Source organism: Drosophila elegans, unplaced genomic scaffold (assembly GCF_018152505.1).
Source record: "Drosophila elegans isolate 14027-0461.03 unplaced genomic scaffold, ASM1815250v1 contig_476, whole genome shotgun sequence".
Taxonomy (NCBI): domain Eukaryota; kingdom Metazoa; phylum Arthropoda; class Insecta; order Diptera; family Drosophilidae; genus Drosophila; species Drosophila elegans.
Window position 1 is genome coordinate 5,549,937 of NW_024545863.1, and position 24,884 is coordinate 5,574,820.

At 41.0% G+C, this 24,884-nt stretch overlaps 3 protein-coding genes across 3 annotated transcripts; 1 reads left to right on the forward strand and 2 right to left on the reverse strand.

The window, feature by feature from the left end:
* Positions 1-16,351: 16,351 nt before the first annotated feature.
* Positions 16,352-19,247, reverse strand: LOC108140788 (ubiquitin-conjugating enzyme E2 J2). The gene is made up of 4 exons (XM_017263780.2): positions 18,784-19,247; positions 18,287-18,719; positions 17,289-17,359; positions 16,352-17,229 (listed from the first exon to the last, which is right to left on the reverse strand). The coding sequence occupies exons 2-4, from the start codon at positions 18,585-18,587 to the stop codon at positions 16,741-16,743; spliced, it is 861 nt and encodes a 286-aa protein (XP_017119269.1). The 5' UTR covers positions 18,588-18,719; positions 18,784-19,247; the 3' UTR covers positions 16,352-16,740.
* Positions 19,248-20,233: 986 nt separating this feature from the next.
* On the forward strand, positions 20,234-21,497 carry LOC108140680 (pyrroline-5-carboxylate reductase 3). Its single transcript, XM_017263626.2, has 3 exons — positions 20,234-20,398; positions 20,577-21,242; positions 21,315-21,497. Exons 1-3 carry the CDS (start codon positions 20,320-20,322, stop codon positions 21,389-21,391), a joined length of 822 nt encoding a protein of 273 aa, XP_017119115.1. The 5' UTR covers positions 20,234-20,319; the 3' UTR covers positions 21,392-21,497.
* A 282-nt stretch (positions 21,498-21,779) lies between these two features.
* On the reverse strand, positions 21,780-24,651 carry LOC108140679 (nucleolar protein 14 homolog). The gene is made up of 3 exons (XM_017263625.2): positions 24,047-24,651; positions 22,050-23,988; positions 21,780-21,989 (listed from the first exon to the last, which is right to left on the reverse strand). The coding sequence occupies exons 1-3, from the start codon at positions 24,555-24,557 to the stop codon at positions 21,884-21,886; spliced, it is 2,556 nt and encodes an 851-aa protein (XP_017119114.1). The 5' UTR covers positions 24,558-24,651; the 3' UTR covers positions 21,780-21,883.
* Positions 24,652-24,884: the final 233 nt, after the last annotated feature.

Below are 24,884 nucleotides of genomic sequence, written 5' to 3' on the forward strand. Positions count from 1 at the left end.
TAGCCCAAAAACTTATAAAAGATTTTTAATATTTAATTATTATGTAGATAAAATTTCGTAGATTTTGTGGCTTCTTACGCCAAAAGCTATGAGGGCTCAAGCAACTACCCTAAACGCATTTGTCACAGCCATTGCTTTTGAAAAGTTTCCAAACTAATTTAGAGTTTATCCAACCTTTAAACTACAACCTACAAACTTCACCCCTGTGAGCTGTCATAATTTGCGCTTAAAGTGTCATTAAAACATAATTATGCCACAACAATAAAGAAACCCCGAAAATAAGTAAATTATTTAAGTTGCTATTGCTGGCTGGCACAATGCTAATACAGACCACTCCCACTTGGATGCTTATCCTTTCGACTTTTCACGGCCCTCCACAAATTGCGGCAGCAATGGATGCCCTGAACTTTTTCTGGCCGCCACAAATGCAACAAGAATAACAACAGCATTCAGGGGTTGTGTAAGGAAAAAGTGTTTGCCAGTACACGAAAAGTTTTTGCAGTGGGCTGGATGTGGGTGAGAAAGTCTGCTTTCCTTGTTGAGTGCTGCAGACCGCAACTGGGAGGCGGTGGTGCCGATGATGATGGCAGTGCCGTTTCCCGGTGGCCGTTCCCAAGTCCGTGCCAACAAAAAGCCATAACAAAACCGCATCATTATCATGAAGCCAAGAAATAGTGCAGGATCCAGCAGCCAGTATCCGAGGGCCAACTGCCAGATGGAGGACGATTCGGAAGCGTGGCGCTGCGGCGACCCAGGGCAGCAATTTTGTGGGCTGTGCTTGCTCAGCTTGTTATAACAGCGGCAAAATTTAATAAGCGTTTTATTACATTACAACAGCAGCAACAACCACCCGCAGCAGCAACAGTCCTGCCAAGTCATCCACACTCAGAGAAGTCTCACTAATATTTAATAGGTTATGAACTGCACTGCAATTAAAGTTATTATTCTCCAATGAACAGAATGGTAATTTCTATAAAACTCCATATTTTTTTCATTTTAATTTTTAGAGTTTTCCTGATCTCATAATTTAAAAGATTACCAAAAGTATATTGTTAACCATGTATAGTTAATTTTATAAGTTAACTATGGTTGTATTATAATACGTTTTTTCAATTCCAAACTAAAATAATTGACTATTGCTTTATATTTTAATACATTAAGTTTGCATATAAAAATTAAAGTATTTTCACTGTTTTTGAAAATCAAGATTCAATCAAAAGCAAAAATTATCTTTAATTACAACATGTCTTCATTGGTCAAATACTAGCACTTTAAGCTATAATTTCTTTGAGTGCATTCGAGCTGTGAGTCAGCGGGTAAAGTTCATTGTCGAAACCAAAGAAGCAGCACTTGTTGCTGCCGCCAACGCTTAAAAGCCAAATGTGTTAATTGTGTAAGTTTCAAAGGGTTACCGATTCAAAACTCACAAATGGGCGGTATAGTTTGTGATAATTTCCCTGCGTAGGTTAGATGGCGAAAGTTTGCCTCCCAGCTCCGGCTGGCGTAATTAATCGTTTTTCGACAGACTTTCTGGACCCGTTCGGCTGGTAAATTCGCCAAAAACTGTGGAAGCAACTGGGAGGTATGAAATTGAAGCTGACTTTATTTGGCACGCTTCATTGACTTTTATTGAGGCACTGAAAATATTGTGACTGGTCATTCCACTTACCTGGGCGCATTTGTAAGTGGCAAATTGTTTTAACCATAAATCAGTTAAGCCCACATTTAATATAAGTAGTCGGGCATGGGATTAATTACAAGCAGCGAGTGGAGCCCATTTACCGGGCATAGAACGCTGCTCAAAGTGTTTGTTAATGAAACAGCAATAATTTATGCGCACATTCGGATTTTAATGCATTTTTGTGGCTTTTAAATTGCTCGGCCGCAGCATGAATGCAGCGCGGTTACGCATACGACACGTTGGCTAGCTGGAGATGGTGAATGCTGAATGGATGAAGGGCGGCTGGGCGAGATTGGAGGAGAAGGAGAAGGGGAGAAGCAGGACGACATCGACTGGCAGGCAATTATTGACATCGACTTGGTGGCGTCACGCAATTTCCGTTGATGCGTAGCAATGCAATTATGAAAATTATGCGACAATCCACTTTGCGTCGCTGCCTATTCTCTATTTTTTTGCTTTTAAAGAGGATTTATAACGTTGTCATAAAGTGGAAAAACTCAGTTAAGAAGACATTTTCAACCCCAACAATTAAGAAAATGTTCAATTATGTTATTTTTAAATCGACACACTAAACTTCAAGATGACTAACGATTTTAAGCACACATACAAAAATGGAAGTGCTTTTAAAATGTTTGACAGCCCGAATGAAGTTGACATTATATTTTGCATCCGCAGTACTACATATTTCGATAAAAATAAAATTATATGAAAGAAGGGTTGTAAATGCTGGATAATCTCATAAAAGATTAATATGGATATGTGTTTGTCATCCTTTTCGTACACGCAGCACACTGCCGATAAAAACTGTTATTTGAAAGCAGGGAATTAGATGTTGGCTCAGCTCATCAAAGATTAATCAGGGTATTAAAAGCTTCGTTTTCACTTGCCGGCAAATCACTCAGGCCTACAGATAATGTCAATCTCTTCTGGCTTAGCCGGTAAAAAAGCTAGAACAAATTTTGCCGCACACAGAAGCGAGTTTTGTAAAGGCAAGTCAGGTCTGGGGGCGGCTTTGACAACGTCTGCTGACATGGCTTTTGTGTAGTTGACTTAAGTAAAACCCCTGGCCAGGGGCGTGGGTGCACTGCACATATAGGCAAGTGGGGTGGGCTGGAGAACCGCCTGTGTTGCGCCAGCATTACTTGTCAAGTGAGCTTCAATTTCAATGACATTTAAGTGTGCCGTCGACTTCTTGGTGCCGTCTTCCTTCGCATCCTGCCGCAGCCACTGCCACTGCCATTGCGGCTGTGTTGCATTTGACACATAAGTGGCCTTTAATGATATCAAACTTCATGTTCCTGCTTTCACTGCTTTCCACATCCCGGCCCTTAGTTTGCATGCCTAACTTTTTCATTGAGTTGTCATTGCGACCCTTTCATTTGTCGAGTTGTGAGCCAGATAAGGATGCTCCAGGGCGGGGCCGAGAAGGGGTTAACAGGGGGAGGGCAGGAACTCCTTGGCGATGACAGTGGCGTGGGATACGCTGATGATGGCCCCTGGCAGATCAAGTGGCATTTGTGGCAAATTTCGAGCCGCGTCTTAGTCAAACAATAATGTCGGAAGGTCATTACGCACTGAATTAATGAACTTCGGAGTTAATCACATTTTTCCATCAATTTTTAAAGGGAGATCTTTTCAACTTAATTTAAGTTCGTGTCCGTATGGTAAGATAAACGAATTTATTTAACTGTGAAAACATATGGAACTTTTGGAATTTAACATTTACTATTTGTTGACTCTTCGCAGCCTAAAAAGGATTCTAATGTCTTTGAAATAAAACAAATCATGACTCAAAAGTGCAATTTGTACTAGTAATAGTCTCCGCATTTAACTAGTTTATACAATGTTAGCTTGTTTTCTATTTTCCTTGGCGAGGCTTATTCGACATCATTGTTAAGCCATAAACACTTAAGAGCTGAGGACTATCTCCTTCATCGCACAAGAATATTTTATCATTAGCCCTTGACCAGATGCTTCAATGGCCTTCGAGTCCTCAGTTTGTTGCAATTATAATGATAAAACTTTACAGCTCAGCCACCAGTGTCGTTCTTAGCCATAAAAATTGTGTATAGCCTATTGAAATTAAATGAAATAAATTATAACGCTAATCTGAATGGACTGTAAAATATCCCGGAATCTGTTTTTAAATATAAATTTATAAAAGGAAATACTTTACATTTAATAAGAATTGGCGACGATTATTATTTTAATTTTTAGTTGAACATGTGACTTTTAAAATCAAGTAAGCCGTCTTAAGATCTTAAATCAAATAGAGCAAAATAATAATAAGGATGTCAAAGGGACTCAAAAAAAACTTACGAGAGAAAGAATAATGTTTGAATTATTTATCTAATAATCTGAAAGTCTTACAGTTTCTAAAAAATCATTTTGACTTTAAAATTTTTGGCTAATAGGGTGCACTTACAATATAACCTCGTATGCTGCGGGTAAGAGGTATTAAAAAGTAGGCGAGACGAAAGGCGCTTCGCGGTTTGTGGCCTGTGGCCCTTAGTCTTTGGACAACAGACTCCGGACAACGGACACCGGACAACGGACACCGGACAGTGTACAGAGGACAGCAGCTGCCGTTGGCGTTGGGGGCGACGGCGACCCTTGTGAATTTGAAAAGTGCTTAGCCGTGACAAAACCTTTTTTCCACTTAGACAGCGACGGTGGGGGCGGATGCGACTCGGGTTCAGACCCGACCAGTCCGGAAAGAGTGGACCGGAATCCGGCAAAGCGTGGCAGTTCGCGCCCCCAATCGCATTATTGCAAAGGGCCCGCCTGGCAGCTACTTTCCATGGCACTTTTATGTGCTGGCCCCAACTTTTTCTATTCCCGCCTTTTCAATAATGAAGGAAAAATAGTACGAGCTTTGAATTTCCAAATGATACACGGCTGAGAAGAGAAGCCGCAGACAAATATATATATATATATATATATATATATATATATATATATATAAAAGCGGAGGCGGACAACTAAGCTGGCAAAGGAAGTAGCAAAAGCAAAGTTTGAAAAGTGGACGTCGAAGTGGAAAAGGCAAATTAAATTATTTCTCATGAAAATGCAAGACGGGCCGGGCAGAAATTGAAAAGAGCGCGGACGGAAATAAAACTAAAATGCGTTGCGCGTCGGAAAATTACAATTAAATTGACTTTGCCGGCGAAGCGATAAAAGTAAATTAGCATAATTCAAAGTCGTCCGGCCAATCGAATCGAAAGCGTAGCGAAGTAAAAAAATAAGTAAAAGCCGTGCAGACAGAAAGCGCATACTTTCAGGTGCTTATCCCGTATCTCTGAGATGGCTTTTGTTATTAATGCCACTTGACAGCTTTTCACCCTGTCCACTTCAAGAAACTGAAGTAGCCAGGTCACCTGCAACTCCCCCCCAACTCATTCTCTTTACTCTATTTCTTACCCTCGCACTTTTTCGAGTTAAAGGTGGCATTACACTTCTCAGCAGAGCCCACAGTTTAGCCATTTTAAAGCCGTGTTTCCATCATTTTAAAAATCAAACATCTGCATATCTTACTTAATCATGGGAAAAGTGTTTTATTCGTAAAAAGGTATTTTTAAACATTATATTTCTAAATAGTTTCAAGAAAATCAAAATAGATTGGGCTTTATTACCTCTGTAAAACAAAAATAGGAACCTTAATTATTATATTATTATTATGTAAAATTAATTTGTATTTATTTCTGTTATTACTTGTTGTTGCAAAAACTTATTTAATATTAATACAGGTGAAAATATTATTGTATTATATTGTGTAATATAAGTTACCTCTAAGACCTCGGTGTCAAAACTGATTGTCGCCAAGACGGTTCCTTAGATTTACATGAAATTTTTTTAGATTTATTAAATGACTTATTGCTCTAAAAAGGCATTTGCGATATCACCTTAAGTTCGGCGGGCTCAATAAAGTGCAGCAGCAGTGGCAGACAGTCAACGATGGTTTCGGGCCAGCAACAAAGCGTAAAATGTGAATAGACTGAAGAACTGTTCAACTGTCGCCGGAGGGCGTGGTTGAGGGCGAGTAAGAAGTAGGTGGTGGGCGGTGGCGGGCATGCAAAAAACAAAAGGCAGCAAGCGTGTCCTGACTGGGTAATTGAAAGCAACTTTGCGACGTTGCCCGCATGGAATTGGCTACAGTATTCTTCTTTTTTTGTGTTTCGAGCTGCTGATGCTCCTGTTTCTCCGCGATGTTGTGAGTTCTCGGGGTGCATGCGGAAATTGAAATGTCAAGTGTGCACTGCCATGTGTGCTGAGGCACTCCCGCTCCTGGTTTTTCCCTTGCTTTTCCCAGGTTTTCCCTACACCATGCACGGCATTCAAACTGGACTTAATGGTCTCGGGGCTGGCTTAAGCGCATCAGCTGAAGCTGCCATTGATGGGTTTAATTGTTGGAAATAAACGGAGACCCAGAGACGTGGCAACAGGAGCTGATTCATTAAAAGCCTGAGACTATCAGCTCGGTTTCCATTTGCAACTACTTTTCAAAAGGGAAAACCCAGGGCAACTTCAACGAGCTTCCAATTCGATGTTCCCAAATTCAATTAACATAATAGAATTTATAAAACTCCCAAGTAACTATTATTTTCGGTCCCTCGATTAAATATCTATTACTTATTATTGTTTAACTGCTGTTCATAAATCTACAATACCTATTTTTGGGATTAAAAAAATAAATAAAAAAAGTTTAAACTTAGATTTTTATCTATTTACTCATACATATTTTAACAACATAATAAGTAAAACTAATTTAATGTCAATGATATCTAGAAAACTTTTCATTAAAATTACTGTCTATTTTACTCGAGTAATTTGATTCAAGTAATTTTAAGGCACATAAAAGCTACGCTTTTATATGAAATTCATCAGAATTGGAATCTGGAACGGAACAGTTTGGTACCTTGTGCCCATAATGTGCTCGTGGCTATCTGACTGCTGTCGGCTGGCCGCCATTTGCTGTTTGCTTAATGGAAAATACGTGCTTGGGCATAATTGGATTTTTTGCTATTTTGTTTGCCATTGGAACGGCGATGATCGCAAAAAACACACACTCCACGAAGCACTTTCGTTTGCGTGGCATGATTTAAAATGTTTTGCATGGGCCGCGCTAATGGTCTTCAATAGCAATTATAAGCGTTTTGACCACAAATGTGTATCAAATGAAGAGTGACCGGTCAAAAGCTAACTGGGCCCGACATAAACTGAACCGATATCACGTATCTCTTGATAATTAAATTGTATCGTTCGGATAGCAGATTAATTCAATTTTATTTCCGCAGTCACCCTCCGAAGCAGAAAGCACTTAACTCTATGTAAGCCAGAGACACCTCCGAAAATACAAATGAAAAAACGTGCAAACAGTCAAGGCAGCCAAAATGAATGTCGTGCCAAGCAAAATGATATACGAGAGCTGCGAGAAACCTTTTTTTAGTCTGAAAAAAATGGATATTGCCAAGATTGAGATTATACTCCAGGAGATCCGAAGTGCTTTTGACAAAACTAGTGATGTAAAAATGTTATTAAAGTACTTAGACCTTCTTTAGGAATTCTAAAGTATAATTTAATTTAATTAAATGAATGCAGCAAAACTAAATACATTTTAGGCATAAGTTCTCAAATTATACACAAGCAGAAATTAACCTGTTTAAGAGGACTAAATTCTTTTTGGAAAATTATAATAAAACTTTTTTTATAATGTGCGTGAGCTATCAAAAATGTTGTCGTACAATTTATTTCCTTCTAAATAATTTATTAATTATATTTAAATGTAAATATTCAAACATTCAACATTTATGATGAGTATTTATTTAAATTTGTTGGTGCCATCTCTAATCTCACCGTATGAAAAAGTCAGATGTAAGTGATGACTAAACATTGTTTTTTTTTTGCCAGCACCAAAATGCCAGAAATTGATGAGACAACTCTCGTGCTTCCACTTTTATTTGGTTTGTCGTGAAAAATAAACCACTTTCCTCTTTCGCACTTATTTCAACTTGGTGTGCGCTTATTGCAATTTACTGACTGCGCACGTGACAAACGAGTCGCACGTTTCCCTCATTGTACGCGACATGCTGCGGATCGCACATACGCACCGTTGGCCGCCTGGCTATTTGCGGGTGGCTTATTTATAGCCCAGTCGGCTAAATGAACAGAAATTCTTGCTTTCAGTGTAAGCACAGTCATTAATTTGAAGCTTGCGGCGGGCTGGCCGCTCGGTCATATTGCAAATTGATTTTATCCTACGCATTAATTAAAATCATGGCCTTGCGGTCAGAATTGAAATCAGGGCCAGACATCCGTATTCCCTGAAACTGGTGGAGATAAATCACAACGGAAAATAACTTATAACGTCAAGCATATTTGATATTTTGATATTTTGACAACAAACTAATATATGTACATATGCATGCCCAAGTTTACACAACAGAAAATGCCTTTTACGCAAAAAATTAAGTTTATAATTATATATAATAATAATATATATTTAATTAATTTTTTACCGAAATACGTTTCTCTTTTGAACTCATTTTAGATAACTTTTTAATTATTAAAAAACTTCTTCCTAATACTATATAAAAATTCTTGGATTTAGTTGCAAATTTTCGTCCGGTGCATCTTGTTTGCGGACTACTCAATTCATTTTGGTCTGAAGAAGACACACAGAGATGCAAACAGGCATCAGCATTTTCAGCTAAGTTGCCGTATAATATGACACACATGGCAGCTTGTTTGTTGTCCAGCTTTAGCTCTCATTTCTGTTTGTTCTGGCATCGTCGATGGCTCGCTTGCCTCAGAATCATTAATTTCTGTTACGGATTGCAGATGCAGAATGCTAACTACGTGCCCCGGGGAAGAGCGAACAGCTCACAGAAACATTAAAGGCGTTAAATGGCGCACTAATAGTCACGTTGCCTCAGCACCGAAATCCAATGACAACAAAGCGTCCACATAAAAGTGTTGTCGTATCTGGTGTTAGCCCGGGGAAAAGCCAGAAATTGGCTTTACTAACCCGGCCAGAACGTGTGAATCGCCAGACGCGAAAAGTCACGGAGCAGCAAGCCGAAACGAAAGGCGGGGAAAAAGGGATTCGGAATTTGGGAGCAGGAGACGTGTCTCTGAAATATATTACTAAAGCTGAAATTGAGGCGAAACAACGAATAGTTACCAGAACCGCCTGCCACCAAGATGGGATTACCAAACGAAAAATATCCAGATGAGATTGACAATGAAATTGAAAAAAAGAAAACAAAGCCCCTGGGGTTTTAAACTGCGGCTTAGAATTCCTAAATGTGGCTTTACTTTAGTACGTTTTTTAAACTAAGCATTATTTCTGCCTTAAAATATTCAGATCCTGTGGAATAAATATATTTGATCTTCAAATTTGTGTAAGAAGTTCTTACACAAATTTCGCATGAAGGAAATAATTTCCTAGAGAATTCAAAAAATAAAAACTATCATTCATTCTTATTCTTGCTTAAGCTTGAACCCCATCATATGGCTTTAACGCCATATTGCTGTGTGCTACCACATAGTTGCTGCTTCACAGTTTTTGGGAACGCTGGATATGCAAGAGAAAAAAACGTGCCCACATAAAAACAGCACCGGAAAAGGGGAAAAATACTGCTGGCCAAGTCTTCAATCAGCGAGGAAGCTGGTGGTGATGAATGGAAGCGGGCAGGAAGGTGATGTTGTCATAGAGGTGGTGGCAAGGACGTTTTGCACTAAATTGAAATACTTTTTACGACTTCCGGTGTTTTGCTGAGCTGCAAACATTTCTTTGTACTGCACGGCACTGTGTGAGTGAATAAAGCATTTTGAGAGTTTGCTACATGACAAATAACTGCTTATGTATGTCTTCTCCATCTCTCTCACTCGCATACACACACTCACATGCGGCTAACCATTTGCACACACACACACACACACACACACACACACACACACAAACACACATTCGCAGATTCGTCGCTTTGGGGCCGCAGCAACAATGTGTCTTCGTTTCCGTCATGGCTGCCATTTCCGGCTAGCGAATTTCAGTAGAGCTTCACCAACCAAGCCTTTATTAAAAAAAGTCGAATCCAGCCAGCACAGGGAACAATCCATGGCCACCTATACTTATCGTACAATTATTGGATATACCAAACAGATAATGTAAAATATAACATAAATTAATTCTAGCTGTAATGTTGATTACAAATATATACTTACAGGGAAAATAAAAACCATCAATACTATTTGCTCTTATCTTTCAATCGGTGTCAAAAATTAGTAACAACAAATTTAGATCTTTAAATTTAAAATAGACAAATAAATAAAAACCTAGAAATTAATAACTAACATCTTAATGATATATATTTATTAATTTTTAAAGACCTAACAAACATATAATTTTGTTATTTAAAAAAAAAACAAAATGAGGGGGTAATTTCTGCCAGTGCACATACACCGCCATACATATATGGAACCATTCGTCTGTAGCTGCTCATGTGAGTGTGTTCGGGTAAATTGATTGAAATGACCAGCGGCGGATGTGCCCGGAGCTCTCTGGCGCCCAGCGGAAAGGCATCAACTGCTGCTCGTTCTTTTCGCCTTCAGTCCGCTTTAGCCGCCTTGGAGGATGTTCTAGCTTGTATCTCGTTGGTTGAATTTCGTATTTTGTTTCTTGCCGCTTTTGGCTCATTGCGGGCCGGGCTTTTATTTTCATTTGTCAGGCAGTTTATTGCCTGCTTGGCTCTGTTGATTTTCTGTTCGCTTTGTCGGCGTTTTTCCTAGGCCCTAAAAACATATACATTTTCATGGTTTTTTCCTTTCTCTCTCCCCTTTTCCCTATTTCTCCTTTGTTCGGTGTCCTAAACTTAGCCGTCCAATTTCCATGATTGCCATTGATGTGTGGGGGCTGTTTTGCTGCTGTTTCTCTGTTTCCGGTTGCCTGGCAAATACCCATCATTACCATCGACTGGACACCAGCTGAGGCTGAGATTAGGGACCAAGTTTCGACTGCTTAATTTGTTTGGAATTTATGAGCTTTGATTGTTTGCAAAACCTTGTAGTTTTGGCTTTGTTGCAAAGGATTTATCCGCAAATTAATTAACCTTCGCTGCTATTCTTGTTTTAGTTTCGGCTCGTTGTCAATTTATTTTAACTACCGCAAATGTTAGGCTCAATTAGGGAGGCCACGCCTTGAATAGCCGTTTTAAGGATCAGTGGAGTATGCGGGGGGTTGAGAAATCCTTCACAACTATTTTTATTAAAAAAAATATATATATTAAAATATATTCAATTCTTTAACAGTATTTTTAAGATACATTACTTTGTGTATTACACATTTTTATCAATTGTAAGAAATTTTAATATTAATTGAATTAAAAATTAGTTTTATAATTCTATAAAATAGGTTTAGTAGCCTTATAAATGTCATTAAATTATTGTCTTTAGCAGTTTCTTGCTGAGATAAATGACTACAAGTCAAATTGAGGCCGATAAAAGTGAAAAATGTTAGAACCCCTGATAAAATCTTTCCGTACGTCGCTGGCTTTGGCTGTATTTTATGGATCAACAAGAAAATAAACAAAAATAATGCCGAAACTTTATCGTGGCCCAGCGCTGCAGAGGCGGAAAACTCAATTGAAAAGTTTGGTCTTCATTTCCGGTTGCGAGTGCGGAAGCTAGGGGCGGAAAGAGGGTGGAGAGCAAATGGGGGTGGACCCCTGACGCAACCGGAAACGGGAGGTGTCGACCAACAGGGAAATGCATTTGAATCTAATATGGCGTTCAGTTTTCCGTTTCCACAGTTCAGCGACAGTTTCAACTATTCGCTGTGTCTGCGCCGTACTGTCCCCCTCTTGCAACATCCTCTGTTTGTATCTAGTTGTGCATAAATTAACTTTGTCGCTTTTTATTCCCCTTTTAATTCACTTTTTGCGCGCGCGGACATCGTTGACGTCATTTAGCTCGTTGTCGGCGCTTTGTTAATTCAAAAAGTTTTAATAATTTTACTTTCTCAACAACTCGTGCTCGTGCTGGTGCTGCAGAAACGGCGCAACAAGTTGGTATATATGTACATGTCCTGCCCTTAACCCAACCTCGGTATTCCTATGGTTGCATATTCTAGTGGGGCTCTGTTTTTAATGACTTCTGAGACTAGTTGAGTGCCAAAGAAAATGATAAGGCTTTAACTCCAAATCTCGACTTACGCTTTGAGAATAAACTTTTGCGCTAAAAACTATAAACGTGGATTTATGTACAAATTATTTAAAGGAAATTTTATCAAAAATATTAAAACAAAAATATCCCCAATCGTATTATTCTACTATTATTCTTTGAACATTTTTTCTTTAGCAAGCGTATTTAACGTATTTAATTTGCTGAACTAGTTTTATGCGTATAGCAGATAATTTGGCTTAATTAAGAAGAGGGTTTGATAACTGAACTATTAAATTAGAGTCTTGATGAAAATTACTTCCATTAGACATTTACTGTAAATGAACCCATTCTTGGGATAATAAAATTAACTTAATAAACATTTAACGATTTATTTAAGGCTATTACATTAATTAAATTCTTTGGGTTAGTATGTTTTGTATGACCACCAGTTGCCAGCCTTAAAGCGTTTTCTGAAAGTTCTTTGGCAGTTGCTTATCCAGCTTGATCCATCAGTAAATGAAAACAGTTGACAAATGTGCTAGCCCTGACAGGCTGATCCATAAATGCCAGCCACTGACCACACGAACGCCCTCATTCGCCGGCCACTCAAGTTAATTCAATGCGAAAGTCTCACACATTGCCATAAAAAGGACAAGTAAGCACTCAAGAGGCTTAAAAACCCCCCAGGAGCACAAGTAGAAGCTGTCCAGGGGCAGGAGCAGGAAGAGGAACAGAAACTGAAGTGGGGCAGTAACAAGAACTGTGTGGATGTGGAAGTGGAGCATCTGCTGGCCGGAAGTGACTGCCACTTGTGTTACTGTCGCGTGCTGCATTTGCTGTTGCCGCTCATGTAGTCGAACTCGTTCTTGTTGCTCCTGCCACTTTTTATTGTGCTCATAATTTGTTGGAGTTAGGACAGCAACAACTCGACACTGACAGCGGTCCATAAAGAGGACCACACACACAGAAAGAAACTAATGATTTAACATGTAAAATTCTCTCATCTTAAAATTGTATTATGCTGTAATACAATAATATAATGCATACTTATACCCGGCTAATTCTTATTTTTTTAAAACGTCTCACAGAGTTTTATGAATGTATAGAATAGATTTTACACAAAAAAAAAACATTGACCGGTTACGATTAATATCCTCTCTGTATATTCCCTTGGATCATCAGTTTGCTGTTCCCCAAATTTTCAACCAACTGTGTCTATGTGACCTAATTGCATGTCGACTGGGCTAACAATCAGAGATTGATTGGTTGATCTACAAAACCGCCAAAAGCCCAAACCAGCCCCAAACGCAACTCAATTAGCAATTAGTCAGTTGGCAAAATTCGGAGTTCATAATTCAAAATTGGCGCATGCAAATGCCCAAATGCATCCGCACTAATTGAAATTTATGGCGCTGCGGCTGAGTGGTGATTAAACTTTTTCCACTGCCATCTACGCATCAGGTCGCATTAGAAACGTGGAGCGAAATTCGCAATTTACAATTTGCAGCACAGCGGGCCCAGAAATGATGCGGCTGATGATGATGAAGTGGACAAGGCAGCCCATATACCGTATACCGTATACCGAATTGTGGGGCCATAGATTGGCGTCCAAGTGCACGGCATCCGGGAGTAAACGAGCTGCAGACCGTTGTCAGGTTGAATTAACGATTGTACAGTCATCCAATTGACCATCCCAGTTTCTGCTCACCGCACAAATGCTCCTTCTTTATGCGCATATATGTGACTACATGGAAAGTCCTTGTCTGCGCTTAAGGCCCATTATCATTATCGATTTATGCTAATTTTTGGTCATCATAAATATCTGTACATTGGCTTATTTAAGCATAAAACACATTTTTGTATCGTTGATTGGACAGCAGGCCAAAGTTTTCAAAGTTGGTAATTTTTTTATCTAATAGGCATCTTGAAAACACCAAAATTGTAAAATATTTATCGTTCCTAGATTATATATTTTTTCCTTAGATTTATTTTATGTACTTTATAATTTTTCAAAAAATGTTGTATTATTTTTATCAAAAAATTTTATGCATTGGCTGTTTAAAATTTTAACAAACTGCCAAAAACAAAGCAACAACTCCACATACATTTTGGTATTTATTACCTTCGTTAACCTTTTTTTTTTGAATTCGCCAACACTTGTTAGGTCAATTTTAACGGCTCAACCCACTTACCCTTTCGTTTAGCCATTTCTGCTATAACTCGCAGCTGATGTCCATTTGTTTATGCATTGATAAAGGGCGTGTTCACATCCCGACGCACATTCACATAAACGCAAATATAGCATACATTTCGGGTGTTGCTATTTTCGCGTGGCCTTTGCATATTAAGTTTATGTTTTATCGTTTATTGCGCACACTGACACAGGCATAAACATATATTGCCCACATAATTCAACAAACATTTTCATTTATATGCGCATGTGACTGTGTCTGTGTGGGTCTTTCTGTGTGCGGATGTGTAACATTTGTGACCCCTGGGTGGTCAAGAAACACTACACTACAAAAAATCTCATGCTCTAAGTAAATACATCAGAAATTTTATTTATTTTAAGCCATCTAGTAATTATGATAAAATAAATATATGGATATGATCAAACCTGTATTAATATAAAAATTTTCATAAAAACTAAACATGTACAATGGCCTCAATGTAAGAGTCAGTTTAAATTTAAAATGATTGAAAATATCACAAAATATGTAATTTTCGAGCTTGAAATCAACTGTTAAGCAGATGGTGTATTTAAGAACTGTTTGAATTTTTGTTTGCCGTGCAGGACCCACGGCATAAGGGCAGTTACATATGGCCACCGAACTCGGGGGCACATGCCCCCCAATGAGACGTACTTAATGATTATAGCATTTGTTATTTTTATTTATTTATATTTGCTTATCTACCCGGCCGCCTTGGCCGTGGGGCACTCGCTTTTCTTTTGGCCATTATTTTTATGGCTCAGGAGGCCGACATTCCCTTGATTCCATCGAATGGCCGTTGACCACTCCATTTATGTTTTGTTTTTGTGGGTTTACTCGCGCATATTTGCCTGGATAAGCGGCTTAGCCCGGGAGCATCGACATTTATTGCCGCCAACTAATGTCTTGTAGCCATTTGTTGGGCATTTAAGCCTGGCCCGGCAGCGATGGCCACACTTGGGGATTTGTCTTCGGCGGCGAACAATGAACTCGCTGGATTCCAACGCCACTGACCTCTTTTCGGGCAACCGAAGCATATAAATGCCAAGAACAAATGAGCAAAAATTTCACATCCGCCCCTAGCATCAAAAGGATAAAGCGGAAATGCAGGAGACAGTTCGGACTTGGACTCCAGTCGCCATCTTGGTGGGCACTCAAAATAAATTTGGACCAACAGCAAAAGCAAAAGCAAAAGCACAACCGACTTCCAAATCCCCGCCCATCCTCACTCCGCATAAAAATACTTGATGACAGTACCAGAGATGTTTCGGTTATGGTCTGTGTGTATGTGTGTGTGTGTGTGTGTATCTACCACTGCACCATCCGGGATATCACTTAATGTTGTGTGTCTGCTGGTGGTTGTTCTCTCTTTGTGCAGCCGAAATTGGCTTAAACTGTTGCAAGTTCATAAAACAAACAACCAAATTTGAAAAGTTGCAAGTGCCAGCCGCAGTCGGAAACTTTGCCATGCAGCCTGAACTTGAAATTTACGTTACTTAAATTATCAGCTTCAGCGTCTGGCCAAAAAACTTTCATCACAAAATGAAGTTCTTCTTCGTTCTTTTATTTATAAGGAGTTTACCACGGCTGCTAAGTAAGCGAATTTCCTTTTATGAAGTTGTGGCTATTGCACATAAAAAAAACAATCCAGAAAGTTCTCATACGTGTTTCGTAGCTGTTGAAAAATAAAAGTGGAGAGTGGAGAATAAGATGCCAGAAATATTAGGTAATTGGAGTTACAAACAAAAAGTCCATTTTTAAAAATATAAATAAATCACCTAAAAACTATATAGACAAATAATAAAATAAAATAAAATACTTTCTTATATCCTTAGCAAATTATACATTTTATACAATTATAAGTTTTATTTCTCTCTGACTGCAGTTTTTTTATGCAAGGACATAACTTGCTGTAACAACGGGTGCCACAAATCGTTTAAGCCAACAAACTTGGTCATTCCTGCCCAACCTCACCAGTAATAAGCGTCATGTGAGTAATTTCGGCTTACGATGGCCAACAAAGTTGCCGCAAAGAGACTTGTGGGCGTGTGTTAAGCGCTTTAAATGTGAAACATTGTCGGTCACCCAGGCTTCACTTTATTGGATTTAGCTCTACCCACCGAGAATGAGAAAAAATTATGGTCAGTAGTCGGCGACTTTGCTTCACATTTAAGCCGCTTAGCCAGCGTAAAGCCAAGTACAAATTACAACGTATTATACAAGTTGAATCAACATCAGGCAATTTATGGTAACTGAAAATGAAGATCCATTTTATAAGCAGGAAACTCACACACAAGTTAGCTAATTTGTACACGAGCTCATATGTTGCCGTTTTTTTTTTATTCATTTACAAACATATTCCTGGCTTCATTCACTTTGCATTAAACTAGACTTTAATAGTAATGAATACATAACAAAACAATTTAAAGATTTCACAAATTGAGTTTAGAATTATGTGTTTCTGTGTTTCTAGTTGTTATTGCCAATAATTTCAGATCGTGGGAAATGTGGGAATGGATGGCGGCGCCTGTGGCGGTTATTTTGGGTTTGAAGCGGGGTCTGTAAATACTTCTGAAGCGGTACTGAATCCACGAAGACTACTATACTTTAGAGTTAACTAGATTAAATATGCACATGCATACGGATGTGTAACTATATTTGTATATAAATATAGAGGCTGTGTCGTTAATCCTATTCCTGATTCAGGTTCTTGATCACGTAATTAACAATGAGGGCAAATATCGCAAAGCAGATGATGATCACCAGGTTTGAATAGACGGACTGCCAGTTTAAATAGGAATTCCGTGCACTGTTCTGCAGTGCCGACGCTCCGCCGCCACTGGCCAAATCCGCCTGACCCCCCGCACCACCATCGATTGCGTCCGCTGCATTCTGTGGATTGGCCAAGCCACCCGCCGCCAGACTGCCATCCGCCGATGCCAAGGACGCGCCATTGGCCAGCCCGTTGGACCGCTTCGCTCCGCTCGAGGTAGACGCAATACCGCCCGCCGCAGCCGCCGCCTGGGTACCCTGCAATCGCTGCTTGATCTCATCGACCACGTCGGGAAACAGCTCACAGAAGTTGGTGTTGCGCAGGTTAAATGCTAGCGATTTTTGAGCAAACATTTGCTTGTCATAGTTCGACGACTCGATGGACCCAAGCGTGGGTGTACTCTCAAGCTGCGGCATAAAAACAAATCAATCAAATTATGAATGCCCGGAATGCCCAATGCACTTACCATGAAGCTCAGCAGACCAGTAAGAATAGTGCCCACGCACCAGGTGGGGTTCCAAGTGTCCGGATGAAAGTCTAAAAACAAAAAACAGGGCATAAGTAAATGGAAATTTAATAGTTTCGATTTTTTTATACATTTAAAGAAATGCACACAATTTTTTCTTTCCTTTCAAAACATTGTTTCCTGGCAGTTTAATATTTATTAATGTAATACTTGGTGTATTTTTAGCGACTACAATTTAAACTTTTAAAATGTTAATCAACTCGATGATAATATATAAAATTGTAACACAATACAGATTAGCGAAGAATGATTATCAAGAAATATGAAAGCGTTCTAGTATAATATAGATAAGATAAAACATTTTTTTTTTTGTAAATTATCATCATAGCAATGTGTGTTTCCGAAAAAGGTCACAGACAAATGTTGGTAGCACGCCTTTTGTAGTTTAATTGAGACAAGTGTATAAATAGAATTTGTTTAACCAGCATACATTCTTGTAAATAAGGTACTAAAATTAAAATCACCCAGGTGCGGAAATATTCAACTAAAAAACATGATTGGATAGCACAGACATAAACAAAAAGTGTATTGTATTAGAGGCGCTGAATAAATTTCATTTAATTTGATTTGATTTCCCCACACCTTACTCCTCGATCGATTAATGATGATTAAATAAGTCCGCATTATTTATTTTTAAGACACTAGAAAATGTGTATTTAAAAATGACTTTAAACTTTAAGAGTTCTACATGCATCTAACTTGTTCAACAATCGTAGTGATGATATCAACAACCTAATATGCAAACCTGACGTAAAGCACTATATGTCTTTATGATTTATTTATGGGGATTATGATGAAATAAATCTAATGAGGCTCAAGGAGGGATGTACCCAATTCTAGGACAGCATACCTTCATAATTTACAAAAACTATGATGTGATTCTGCCAGTGTTTAGCGATAGATCATAGCTTTGAAGCCCCTAGAACCCCCATATCTACCTGATATGCTCAAGCACAGCCTCGTGTTGGTTTTGAAGCGTCCGTTCGGCGTCAGCATGTAGATGGAGGGCGGCTTGAAGGGGAACTCGCGCGGGAAGAGCAGGGTGCCGTGGTAGTAGCCGCCGTAGTAGGGCGAGTCCTCCGGACCCTTGACGCAGTAGTGCCACTCGAGGATGTTGTTGGGCAGCGGCTCGGCGGTGATGTAGGGCAGGGGATCCCGCTTGAGCCGCATGTAGTCCTGCTTCATCCGGGACACGGCAGTGGGCTGCTTTCGACCGCCGGACGCCGACGACGAGGACATGTTTTTTTGGGTTTGTTTATTTTTGGGAACTAATCACGACCGCCAGAGAATTTTAAGGCAAAGATCGAAAACGACTGGCACACTTCGTTTGTTTTTCTCTCAGTGCAGTAGATAAGCGATAGCGACGTGGCCCTGCGGGTAATTTGCAAATCAATTAGGTTTTCATGGCCATACGATCTGGAGGTATCATACGTACCGTCCTACTCCAGAATTTCTAGGGTGTTTTTCGGGTTGTTTATCAATCAGCCACTGGGTATACGGTTTCCAGTTCTCCTCCAACTTGAATGTTTATTTTTCTAGTATATTCAAGCAACCTCGAAATTGATGCGTTTCCTTGTTGTTGTTGTTGTTGTTGCTGCTGTTACTGCGCTTTTGTTAATTTTTTCTAAATTGCAGCGAAATTGTGTGAGAAAACAAGGCACACATACAGGGGCACACGGACACACACACACCCACGCAGGCACTCACACACGCTAAGGGAGATAATTAGGTCTGGAATTGGATATATCCACGTACTTAATCCGTTGCCATTGGCAGTCCCTCTTTTGTTATAATCGGTAGCTAGTGTTTTAAGAGTTTCTGGCTATCGCAAGGCGTTAAATTGCAATTTCTACGGTAAAAATTACTCCCGTGTGAGCGCTCTAGAGGTGGAAGCCTCGATGCCAATATCGATAACACCGATGTTTTCAAAATATCGGCCTTTCGATGTTTGCCAGGAAATATCGATGTTTGGCGGGAATGCGGAATGAAACGATTGCTAGCTGGATTCTGTTATCGGTTTTCAAATTACAGTTTTTAAATATATACATTTTTTTTCAATTTAAAGCGTTACCGAGCCGACAAACTAAACAGAAACCCTATGTAATTAAAACAACCCTTCTTTCAAAACTATATCCGCAAATACCAATCCATCTTAAATAAAAATTGACTCATGCGAAACCCGTCTAGCTACAACGTCAATAAACACCAACATCACAAAACATAAAGAAAACGCAGTAGTCTTTCAGCAGCTTTTTCATTCCCATATTATATAAATAAATGTATAAGAAGATTGCAACGGCAATGATTCTTCATTTACTAAAAAGTCTACAATTTTGGTCTCTTTTACTAAACCTTTTTCTCCGTTATTGTTATCACATTCAACTGATAACCGTTCTTATCTTTAAGAGTACAGAGTGTTTTCGAAACTTGGTAAATAAATATTTCCAATGAGCCTCGCGCGAATAGAACTCGAAACATCAAAATGGATCAATGTACGATTGCGGGGATTACAGGGCATCGGCACCTCGCATAAATTTGGACTTCGTCATGCCTGCTAATGGGTGAATGAATTCCACTCCGCAGCCAGTTCTAGCAGATAAAGGCTATACAATTGCGGACAAAATAATAAAATATCCCAATCAACAAAAGAAATGAAGTATAACTTTTAATATTTCAATATATTATCATAAGAAAATAATGTTTAAAAAAAGTAATAATTATTTGTATAGTTGTTATTATTAATTGGACGCAATTGTGTGTGGAACCAACACACAGGAACTCCCCCTGATAAGCCCGAATCACTTGGTTTGTTGTTCGCACATCGCAGGGGGTTGGGGGTGGATCGAGCCAGATTTCTTATCAGTCCCCGCGGGCTGTTTTTGGTAAGCGCCGGCAGCGGACAAACAGTCGCCGTTCCGCCAGCACAAAGTGCAGTACTCAAGCCGCGAAATTAAAGTAAAGCTAAAACATAATGTCGACGATCGGAAAGATCGGATTCCTGGGCGGTGGCAATATGGCCAAAGCTTTGGCCAAGGGGTTCCTGGCAGCCGGTGAGATATATGTTATAGAAATCTCCATATCTTACTTATTCTTAAACCCTAAGAAAATATACGATGTGAGAAAAAGTATAAGGGATAAATATCTAGGAAATGTTCTCTTTGGAGAAAATTACTAATCTTTTTAATACATGACTTCACAATTTAATCGAACGCTCTTCAAAATCTCCAGGTTTGGCCAAACCCAGCACTCTGATAGCCAGTGTGCATCCGGCGGATAAGCTCTCCCTGCAATCCTTTCAAGCCCTGGGAGTGGAAACAGTGGTTAAGAATGCACCTGTTGTGCAACAATCAGACGTGGTCTTTGTGTCCGTGAAACCCCAAGTGGTGCCCTCGGTTCTATCGGAGATTCAACCAATCAGCTCCGGCAAACTATTCCTCTCCGTGGCCATGGGCATCACCCTGTCCACCATCGAGTCCAGTCTTTCCCAGCAAGCTCGTGTGATCCGCGTGATGCCAAATCTGCCGGCAGTGGTTTGTTCAGGCTGCTCGGTATTCGTTCGTGGATCCCAGGCCACCGATGCAGATGCAGAGGTCACTCAAAAGCTTCTGCAGTCCGTGGGCACTTGCGAGGCGGTGGATGAGTCCCAGTTGGATGTGGTCACTGCCCTAAGTGGCAGTGGACCCGCCTATGTGTTTGTGATGATTGAGGCTTTGGCCGACGGAGCCGTTCATATGGGAATGCCCAGGGATCTGGCCTACCGCCTGGCATCGCAAACCGTCCTTGGAGCTGGTCACATGGTTCGGGACAGTGGACTGCATCCCGGACAGCTCAAAGACGGGGTCACTAGTCCGGCGGGCTCGACGGCGGCGGCACTCAGACAACTGGAGCTGTCAGGTAAGTGGCGGTGATGATGCGGATGACGCACTCGCTTATCGCCTCCAACTCAACCTTTGATGTCGATTGCAGGTTTTCGGGCAGCAGTGGCTGGAGCGGTGGAGCAGGCAACGCTGCGATGCCGGCAAATCTCGGGCAAGAAGGCGTAGACACTTTGGATTTTATATACATACAATAGGGTGGGTCGATTTGGTTAACAATCTAATCATAGCTTAAAAAAGTTCTTAAATAAAAGTGATACTGGTTAAAGAAAAATTGTAAGTTTTACTTTTATTCTGTTCTCCTGATTCTTTCAAATTTAATTAATTCATTTGATTTGCCTAAATTTAAAATTAACAAGCTCAAATCACAGTGTAAATCAATATTAATATCTTTAAATTTGTCCGCAACGAAATAATGGTACATTTTGAAGAAACTAACTCTCTCGAATTTACATAATCTATTTGATTTTAGCCTTCACTTCAATCGAGATCGACCCACCCTGTTGTTTGTGAATAATATAGGTTAGCATTAATACGTTCAATTTTGAAGGTCGACTTTGTGTTATTAAAATAGAAGCTGCAATGCGCTGCTCTTTACTCTCAGTTTTAGTGTAAAGTCTAGCTAAAATCTAATTCAACATCAACCTAGTTGGAGCACATCTAGAACTTCTTCTTCTTTTTGGCACGGGCCAACTCGTTGAGCTCGCCCTGCTGCATAGATGCCTCCTGGTAGATGCGTTTGACTTTCTCGTGGCGCTCCTTGTCGCTGTAAATAAATAAGCATGGGTTTGAAAGAAGGATTACCACATTTAAATGTACAACCCACCTTCGCAGCGTCTGCTTGAGCTTGAGCTCCTGAACGAAGGCAGTATCTCTGCGGATCTCACGGATGGCGCCCTTCTTCTCGCGCTTAATCTTGTGCAGCAGCTTGGCCCGCTCTTCCTTGGCCTTGGACATCTTGGGCCGCCGCTTGTCGTCGTAAACCGCCTCAAACCGCGGTTCCAGCAGCCTGAGAGCCTTGGGCTTCCTTTCCGCCGGAGCCAGGGGTTTCATCTTCTGCTCAGCCAGCCTTTCGGCCAGTTGGGTTGCTTCCTTGTGGTGCAGATGCACATGGTCGGGATACGAGTCAAGTGGCAGGCGGGCGAGTAACCTCAGGAAGGGCTTGGCCAAGTAGCAGGCACCCACATGCTCCTCCACCAGCTGAAGAGCTTCCTTGATCAGCAGGAGAGTTGTGTCCAGTGCCCGAACCTTGAAGTCTGGAGTGACTGTTTGGGTGACCAAGTCCGCAGCCTGAAGCTGTTGGGGCTCCAGTTTCTGGCATTCCTTATTTGCTGGGAGTGCCAGGAGTTTGCTCAAAGGTCCATCCCGCTCAAAGGGTGGCGTGATATCGAGTTGCTCCACATCCCGCTTGGGTATGGACATGTGTAGAATGCCTTGCAGGAAGTTAAAAACAGCTGGGAGAACTCTTTTGGATTGCGACACAAACTCCAAGACCACGGTGACCAGAAAGAGACCCATTGATATTTCCTGACGCGTTCGCACTCGCGATCTGGACAGGATGTGCTGCATGAAAACAAAGCAAGGCGTGGCCACCGGATGACGGAAATCTGATGTGGAGTATATGTTGGCCACCAGTTTGAAGTAAACCAGTATCTCTAGCGAAGGATACAACTTGTGGTTTTTCCTGAACTCCCCATACTTCTCTTTGATCACTTCCAGTAATGTATTGGACATTCGTTCGGGATTCAATTGCGTCAGCTCATACAAATGTGGCATAAACTTTGAGAGCAGTTGAAAATGTTCACGTATGTCCAGCTCGCTGGCATCCTCAAACAAATCCTTGATATACTGGAGCAGGAACGAGTACAACTTGACCACATTTTCACGATTCACGCCTTCCAGTTTGGGATGATTGCATTTAATGATCCTTTCGATTATGGTGGCCTGCTGGGGAGCAGCGTGTTTGGCAAGGAGTTCAGTGAAGTCTTCGTAAGACTTGGGCATTTTGATGGTGAAAGGTATACTGGTATCTAACGAGGCAGGAGTTTGTTCCGATTTCTTTGCTTTCTTTTTGCTGATTTGAGGAGTTTCCTCTGCCTCGGATTCACTCTCGGATTCCTTGAGATCACTCAGATTATCGACGTCCGAATCGCTCTCCTCATCGGAGTCCTCCTCCTCCTCTTCGTCGCCCTCTTCACCATCTTCCTCCTCATCCTCCTTCTTGGCTTCTTTTTTCCCATTGAGATGTGTGCCCAGATTGCCCTCCAAGTCGTAGGCCAGGGTATCATCTTCGGCATCATCGTCGCCAGCCAAGAAGTACCCATCGTCCAGGTCATCCGCTGAACGATGTTTGGGCTGTGAAACGGAGGCCTGCTCATCCTCCTCACCATCGGCCCGCATGCGTCGCAGTCGCTCGTTTTCCAGCTTCTCCAGACGAGCCGCCTCCTGTTTGGCCAACTCATCGGGATTGATTAGCTTATCCGTGACACTGCCGCGCGGCTCGAAGATCATCTCCTTGAGCAGTTTGTCGTAGGCATCTGGTGGCGGCTTGGCGTCCTGCTCATCTTTGGTGGCCTTGGCCACCAGCGGCAGCAGGAGCTTGTAGTTGGCATCCAGTTTCTCGGTGAGATCGTACACCTCGTCCTTCTCCTTTGCGATTTCGTTCTTGCGGCGTTTCTGCTCGACGATCATCTCATCGATGGCTGACTGCCGATCTTGGGCGGTGTCGCCATCGCCTCCAAAGTGAGCAGCAGATGTGAAGTCGGCTAAGAAGAACAATTAGTTAGTCATGGGCTTTAAAGTCTAATCTTTCTGAGAACCCACCATCTAGGGCTTCGTCGTCTAGCTCCTCGTCATCGGACCGCTCGTCCCTGTACTGCTCGATCTCTTCCAGAGTTTGGCCCCTGTGGGTCAGCAGTTCGTCGTCGTTGAGGTTGAACTTCTCCGCCTTCTGGTTGGAGCGCACCTGGGACATCTTTTCGGCCAGATAGCGGGCGTTCATCACGGATTCCGTGAGCTGATCGCCGCTTAAATGCTTGCCAATTCGGTTGTCCTTAAACCGGTTGGTCTTGTGCTTCACGGCGAACTGCTGACCCAGTGTTTGGGCACGCTTCTGCAGAGCCTTGGCCCGCGACACGCCCGGCATTCCCCTGTCATGCTTGCAGATCCTGCCCAGAATCTTGAACTTTTCCTTGTTGACGTGCACATCGAAGGGATTCTGGTTCTGTCCACGCTTACTCGTCTGCGCCGACGAGTTGTCGAAGGGATTGGCCGATTTCACCGTCTTTTTGGCGTAAACCGCATCGGCACTGGCCTTTTTGCCCTTGGCCACCATTGTTTTAGTTCGAGTTTTGGGATAAATTAAATCAAGCTCATGAAGCAAAACAAAACTGCACAATACCGCACACGTGCAACCTAAAACGTACTATCGCGTTTCAAAAATCCCAAAAGTAGTGTTGGCTAAGCCTGGGAATAGTCACGGCTAATATTCGTAGGAACAGATAGAAGCCACTTTAAATATTTAACAAAACATATATTTTTTATACCTATGCTTACTAAAAATATTTTAATATATTGGGGAAAATCAACATGTTGAAAACATTTATTTATATAGTTAACCCAAAAATCAAATCGATCCTAAGAAAATCCAAGTAACTAAATC